The 7494-nt window shown below is 58.9% G+C and overlaps 1 protein-coding gene across 1 annotated transcript; it reads left to right on the top strand.

Moving 5' to 3' along the window:
* Nucleotides 1-40: 40 nt before the first annotated feature.
* On the top strand, nucleotides 41-6204 carry PDZK1IP1 (PDZK1 interacting protein 1). The gene is made up of 4 exons (XM_084528078.1): nucleotides 41-303; nucleotides 3996-4104; nucleotides 5343-5444; nucleotides 5699-6204. The coding sequence occupies exons 1-4, from the start codon at nucleotides 237-239 to the stop codon at nucleotides 5769-5771; spliced, it is 351 nt and encodes a 116-aa protein (XP_084384204.1). The 5' UTR covers nucleotides 41-236; the 3' UTR covers nucleotides 5772-6204.
* The last annotated feature ends 1290 nt before the right edge of the window (nucleotides 6205-7494 follow it).

Here is a 7494-nt window from a genome sequence, read left to right as displayed (position 1 = left end):
AAAAAAAAAAAAAGAGCCACCTCCTCCGCCCCCCCATCCCCAAGCCCTCCCCTTCCCGGGGCAGGGGTTTGAATAGCCAGGTGTGAGCATCAGCCTCCCTGTTAATGAGTTTGATAATTTACCCGGCTCATTCCTGCGGGAGGGAGGGCGCCGAGCGCAGCACGGCTCTTCCCCGGTGAGCAGGGGCCGCTCCGCAAATCCCCGCACCGCAAATCCCCGCACCTCAGTCCCGCACCATGCCGGCCCTGGGGCTCGTCGCCCTCGGGCTCCTCCTGGCGCTGGAGCCCGCAAGCTGCCAGCAAGGTAAGAGCCGGCAGCCCCCCTGCTGCCCCGCGCCCGGGGAAACTGAGGCACGGGGAGCGCGCTGGGGAGGCTGCGGGGGCAGTGGGCACCCCCGGGAGAGTTTTCTGGGAATGGGAAAAGCGCCTCAGAAATGGGAAAAATCCCTTGAGGGAGCAGACAGGCTCGCTGCTCGCTTCACCTGGCTCTGGAGGTGCCGACAGGAGCTCAGCTCTCCAGGTTAGGCGGTGACAGAGCGGCTCTGATTTATCCCCGCAGCACCGCGCACTCTGAGGCGAGTGGTGTGTTGTCTTAAGGCTTTTTTTTTTTATTATTATTATTTTTATTTTTTCCTTATTTCTCGCTCTTGACCCCGGGAAAGCATTCCGTGGAGTTGCTTTTCCTTCTCATTCCAAGAGCTCACAGGTTTTCCTGTAGTTTTGATCGCTGGTGAGGTGGCAGGGGGGAGATATTTCCCTCCGCAAATTGGGCTTCCGCTCCCTTCCCGAAGGCTTTAGAGAGAAACTTCCTATTGCTATGACATTATTTTCATGAAACGCAGGGGAAGACTTGTCTGACACTACAAATAATCAGGAGTAATTAAAACTAATGTTATCCTGCCAAAGCGCTGGAAAATTCCCTCCCCCTTTCTCCTCCTGATGCCCCAGCCTTGACCCCTCTTCCTGTATTTGTTTACCAACTTGTGAAGGATTTAACAGCGTGGGGTCTCCACCGTCAGCAGGATTGAAAGTTTTGCTGTTGCTTTGAAAGAAAAAAAAAAGCCTTTAATGAGGAGTCAGAGCCTGGCACAACTTTCTCAGACATAGCAAAACTCAGAGCACAGCCGATGCTTTCCAAGTGCTCAGGGAAGATGCACCAGAAGTTGTCTGTGTCTGAAGACAAGACTGAGAATGGAAATGGAGTTACAGTGTGCACCAGGGCGTATTTTGGCATCGATGCTTTCCTCGATCTCAGCTGGAGCTGCAAAGGGATGGGCACACGCCTGTCAGGGAGTGCAGAGGCTACGCCCCACGTTGGTTATTTGGCTCAGGAGTTCTTGTTTGCTGTAGAACAACCCACCAGAGGTGGTCAGGTGCCCTGGGAGGGATGGCTCTCTTAAAAAATTGTCAGGGAAGGCAAGTGAGAGTCATCCGTCCTGCCTGCCATCCCTCCCAGGCCAAAGTGTGTGCTCCAGCCCGCGGCGGTGCCAGGCAGGGCTCCCATCTATGCACTCACTCCCTGATAAGATCTCACCAACCCCTGGGCGCAGACACTTGTCTCTGCCTGACTCCCAGCCCTTCCTCTGTATGGATGCGTGCAGCCCCTGCCCCACGGGGATATTTCAGCCTGCAGCAGAGGCACCCCAGGGCTCACCCACATTGCTGGGCTCTCTGCCTCTGCTTTGGTTTAGGATCTGGGTCCCTGCTAGATTCATGAAATCTCAGAATAGTGGGAAGAGGCCTCTGGGGGTCACTGCTCCAACCCCTGCTCGGGCAGGGCCACCCAGAGCAGGGTGCCCAAGACGAAATCCAGATTTGAAGATCTCCGAGGAGGAGACCCCACAACCTCTCTGGGCAGCCTCACCTGCACAGCACAGAAGAGCTTCCTGATGGTCAGATGGAAATTCAAACCCAGGCTGGCCTTGAACTCCTTTAACCCCAGCAGCGAACTCATCCTGGGCTGGACCTGGACCTCCCTTCCTGGGCTCGGACTGGAAACCATGGTCCCAGCAGGAAAAATAAAACACAAATAATAAATAAATCTGGCCAAGAAAACAGCCAAGGACAGAGCGAGGGAGGAAACAAAGCTGGTCAGGCCTCGGGGTGGGGGGTGAAAGGTGTCTTTGGGGCTGTTTGACAGGGCAGGAGCATCTCCTGCCCACCAGATTGTGCAGGTGGGGACTGAGCCCTGCTCTTCCCCCTGCCACCGTCCCCACACCACGGGCACCAGCCCACGGATTTGAGGGGACTGCAGGCGAAGCATGCTGCTGACACAAGAGGGAATTTCCGCCTGAATTCCTCCCGGCTGAGTTTTGGCCCTGGGACCTTGCAGTAAACACACTGCAGTGTCTGTGTGGGGAGGGAGGGCGAGAGCCACTGCTGGGGCTGCTGGCACCCGCTGCTTCGCCACGGGGTCACCGCTCCCCAAAACCTGCAGGCGGTGAGCCAGCAGCCTCCCGAAACACAGCACGGGTGGGAGAGTTCGGGTCTGTATTCATATTATTTAAATAAAAGCCCCTTGGGGTTAGTATTCAAGGAGCTGAGCCCAAAGCAGAGCCAGGAGGCGGGATGGCAGCCGGCAGCAGAGGTGGCGTGTGGCTGCCTGGATGATTGGTTTGCAAACACAGGGTGCACAGCGCCTTTATTGCCTCTGGTGAGGACTGTTTGCAGCTTAGAGCAGGGATCTGTCTGGACAAAGTGTTCAACCAGCGAGAGGCTCTGGTGTCGGGCTGAAGTGGCTGTGCTGGGGCTGGGGACACGGTGGCAGAGGTGGTGACATGGGGCTGCCTCCGCCAGCCCCATCCATGCATGCCAGGGCTTTCTTTGTGGGCAAGGAGCTGAGGAAGAAGAAAAGCCTAGCTTGGGTGAAGCAGTAGTTAAATCCTGAAGGGATGCAACTGTGCTGATGAGCTCTGCTTTTGGTGCTGGAGCTGACACCCAGGACGGTGCTCAGGCTGGGGTTGGGTATGTCTGGGTGCTCCCTTGTACCCACAAGAACCAAGGAGCAGCCATCCCAGCAAGGACTGAGACAAGGGTTCCTCCTCTTTCTGTCCTGCCCTGGGGTTTCTCCTGTTTGCAGGAACACGTCTCACAGCCGTCCCACCCGTGGCCAGGTCACCACTTGGGCATGGCTGCAGAAGAATGACTCCGTGTTCTCCCGACGCTCCTGCGAGCACATGTGTTGAGCCAGACTCCACGTGAGCAGCACCAGCGTGAGACGAGGGGCTGCAGGTCAGGGCTTCAGCTGCTCCTGGTCCTCCTCCAGGAGCTTCGTGTGCCCGCAGGCAGCTCAGGCAAAGACTGGAAAAAGACTGGAGGCAGGGGGGGGCTCGGTTATGTCCCCTGGGGTGACAGGGATGCCGCAGCTCCCCACCACCCCCCCCGGCCCGCCGCCAGCCCCGCCTGGTTTTTGTGCCGTTGGCTGTTGCTCTGAACCGCTCGGCCTTCAATTTCCCGTCGTAAATCAGTTTGCTGCTCTGGAAACTTGCTGAACGGCGGATTTTACCCAAATCCACGGCGGCAGCGGTTTGCTGCGAGAGTGACAACGGAATTTTACAGCGTCACTGCTGTCACTTACCGCCCCGGGCGGCGTTTGGAAAACAAGCCGGGAGCAATGCCTGGGGCATGTGTGCTCTGAGCCATTTGCTGGAACCCCTCTGCCTGTTATTTTGGGCAAACAGCCTCCTGCTGCGCTGTGCCACCAGTCCCAGGGGCATCCACATCCCTCCTTTGCTCTCTGTACATACATGAAGAGACACAAGAGGTCCCAAATCTGCAAGGCAGTGAGCTCTGCATGCAAGTACCAGGGAGATTGATGCTATTTGCACCCCACGTTGGCACAGGCAGACACATAAACCCGCTCTGGGCTAGCAGCAATGCCCTCTGCTCATTTTTGTAGGGTTGAACTCTTGGCTGGACGTTGATGGAGAAGCTCAGCTCAGCAGGCAAAGCACGCGCATGCATTTCGTATCACTCCTGTCCTTCTTTTCCCTGCAGCCAGGGGTAAACTCCAGCCATGGTCGCAAGGTGTCATCGCAGCGGTGGTGTTCCTGGTGCTGGTGGCGATCGTCTTCGTGGTCAACAGGTTCTGGTGTAACAAGAAGAGGTGAGTGCTGGGCCCGGGGATGCTCGGGGCCGGCAGGGGGCACATCCAGCACCTCTGTCACCGTGCTGGTGCTGGCAACACCATGATCATGGCACAAAAACAAGCATTTTGGGTGAAAACAAGCCCCAAACGTTTTAATTGGTGAAGCAGACTGAGCCAAGGCAGGAGAGGAGCCAGCAGCAGAGCGAGGCGGCCGAGCAGCCCCGGTCCTGGGCCAGCGATGTGGACTTGACCCATGGTGGAGGCGGCACGGGGCTGGCACGGGGCTCGCTGCGTGCTGAGCTCGCTCAGCTGACCCCTGCCTCGCTCGGTTGCAGGAACTTGATCTTGAACCCGAGCCCAAAGTCGGCAAGGGACAAGGACTGAATGTGCCCAGCAGCCTGCGTCCCGGGGGGTTTGGCACCAGTCCCTGCCACCCCGCGTCCCCCCTGTGCCCGGCAGCCCAGGCCAGGCTGCTCCTTCCCAGCCTGGAGGCCCCAGCGGCAGGGTTGGGGGCAGCTGGGGGTGGCAGATTCATGAATCTGACCTCTGTTCGGAAGGGACGGCAGCAAAACACGGCAGCTGGGTGCACTGCCAGCTCTGCACTGCCGCCTTGGTATCAGCTATGGGCTTGAGATGCTGCCTGCTCGAGGCTGTTCCTTGGGAAAGGCTGGGGAATCGCCCATGGGGAGGCACCGGGGTGGCAGCTAGGGGTGAACCCGCAGGCTCTGGGCTGAGACTGAGCACACATTTGCTGTGGGATGGCTCCTTCGGGGAGCTGGGCAGCCTCACGCCCAGGAGGAAGATGCTCAGCGGTGCTCACACGGGGCCGTGCTCACACGGGGACGTGCACACACGCATGCACACACCCTTCTGCACCAGGGCACGGCCCCCGCTTATCTGCCTGTGTCGCTTCTGACTGCGGGTGATTATTTTGCAACGGATTACACAGGAGGCAACTGGAAAAACCAGTCAGCAGGAGAAAACAACCCCACGTGTGCCAGATACGGTGACCCCGGTGCCGGGAGCACCCCGTGGGGCTTGTGGCTGGGGTTCCCCGGCAGTGCCTCCACCCCGAGAGGCAAATGTGAGCTGTGGCTCTTGGCACCCAGGGTATGGGCACAGCCCTGAAAATCCGCCCGGGTGGCTCAGCCTCTGCTGTCCCACATCCTTCTGGGTGCCGTCAGAGCCACCCAGGGCCATGGGTTTGGCTGCTCTTCTATTGCCCTGCTAAGGGACTCTTTCCTCTCCCCCTGCAGGAGGGATAACGTTGAGTCAGGGGTGACCACAGGGGGCAAGGAGGAGGCTGTCATATCCAACGGCCACGAAGGGAGATACGCGAGCACCGCAAACGACTTCAGGTGAGGGACGTGCCCAGGAACCCCCTCCCTGTGGCTCCTGGGCTCACGCAGAGCCACGGCCTCTGCCCTGCTCTGGGTCTCCCACCCCATGCACCTGGTTTTGGGGTTTTTGTCCTCCCCATGGGGAAGCAGAAGGTGGTGAAGGACAGCAGTGCCCACCCTGCTCACCACCTCCTGGGGCTGTCGCAGCACAGCCTCACCCAGCCACGGCTTTGGAGGCGAGCTAACAGCCTGTGCTTCTCCCCCCACCCCAGGTCCAAGGAGAGCAAGCACGCCTACGAGAACACGCTGGAGCCGGAGGAGAGGGTGGTGACCACCGCCATGTAGCAGCGTCCCCCTGTCCCCTTCTCCTTTCTTCACCCCTCGCCCCGCCTCCCGTGGCCACGCCGGGACCCTTTGCCCCGATGCCCCCCGCACAGAGCCTGTCCCAGCCCTGCCATCTCCATCCCTTTCTCCCCACATCCCGGCTGCGGGACCTGCTGCTCTGTCCCCCTGCCAGCCCCACTGGGGCACTGCGGGGCCGCTGACCTGATCTGGACATGCACGGGGGTCCTTGTGGGGTGTGTGGGATCCCCTTTTTCCCCCCCACACACATCCCCAGCTGCCCTCTGGGAAGCTGGCGATCCAGAACCCGCTCTTGTCTCACCATCTCACCCTCCTTTATATGAGCAAAGGCCCTACAGCATGTGTCTTCGTTTCAGAACAAATCTCCTCCCCTGTACATATCTTCCCTGCCAGCAATAAAGAGGATTGCTGTGCATGCGGGGTCATTTCCCTGATCACCTGCAGGACTCTCTGGCATCTCGCAGCGCTCCCAGCCTCCGGGCGCTTCGGGGAAGGTGGTGCAGGGTGGGGAGGGTGCTCAGACAGGGGCCAGCACCCCGTGATCTCCCGGGTAGGATCTGTTCCTTATTTCCTAGCTTAGATGAAGCCAAAACCACTTTTTCCTGCATTGATGTGTCAACAAAGGGGAGAAAAAGGAGATGGAGTTTTATTTTGCTCGGTGTAGGGGAGGCAAGCATCACCCCCTGCCATTCCCGAGGTGGGGAAACTGAGGCACGGAGCCAGCCCAGCACTTCCCAGTGCTGCTCGGTGGGTGAAGAGCACAGCTCCCCGAATGCCACCATCCGCAGGGTGCAGACCTGCAGCAAACTGGGAACCATTTCCAGGCTGGGCATGAAGCACTCGCTTCCCCTGCGTTGCCAGGCAGTGGCTGTGGGGCTGCTCTGCCTCCAGCCTCTCTCCCTGGGCTGTTTGTTCATTAACCCAGCTCCCTCCTGCCGAAGGGATTGGGTTTTCTGCAGCAGGGATGGTGCCTGGGAAGCGCCCACGGGGGTGCCATCGCTTCCACGCGTGTGCTGCTGAGCACTGCAAGCTCCTGCCCTGTGGCCAAGGCTTCCCACAGGTGACACTCAATGTCCCTGCTGGGGAAGGCTCTGGGCACTGAGAAACCAGGCACTGCCCCGTGCCTGTGGGTACAGACACGGGGCTGGAAGTGAGCCCCCTCAGCTCGCCCCCTGGTCAAGGCTGCTCCCCTGGCTTTTCTTTCACGGGTGCCAAACTGCGTGGCTTTGACAAACAAGATCCTCAGGGTTCGCCGGTAATGATTTGCTCAGCAGAATTTGCCGAGGATTACTCATTTCGCCTGCCCGCTGCGTCAGCACTCCGGCTTGCGGCTGGGGGGTGTGGCGAGAGGATGGGCACCCATTAATTTTTACCTCCCGGTTGCAAAAGAAGTTATAAACAGCATCCTTATAATGAGTAACGAGCTCGTTCCCTGCCTCGTGCGCACCCTGAATGAGCCATCCCTGGGTTTGGGGCAGGGGATGTGGGGTCAGTGCTCAGCTGCTCAGCATCCCCTGCCCCTCGTGGCCGTGGGTGCTGCAGGAGAGGGTTGGGGCTTTTGGACAAGGCCGAGCAGCCTCCAAAGAACAAAAGGGAATGAGCAGGAATGAAATTTATTGTTGGAAAAATCTTAATTAGATTTGAAGCCCCAAAGGGAGAAAAGTGAGGTATTATCTGACACTGCTAATGAGTGTTAAGGGTCTAT

Source organism: Aythya ferina, assembly GCF_964211825.1.
Source record: "Aythya ferina genome assembly, chromosome: 8".
In the NCBI taxonomy this organism is placed as follows: Eukaryota; Metazoa; Chordata; class Aves; order Anseriformes; family Anatidae; genus Aythya; species Aythya ferina.
This window is presented reverse-complemented; position numbering and strand designations above follow the sequence as displayed.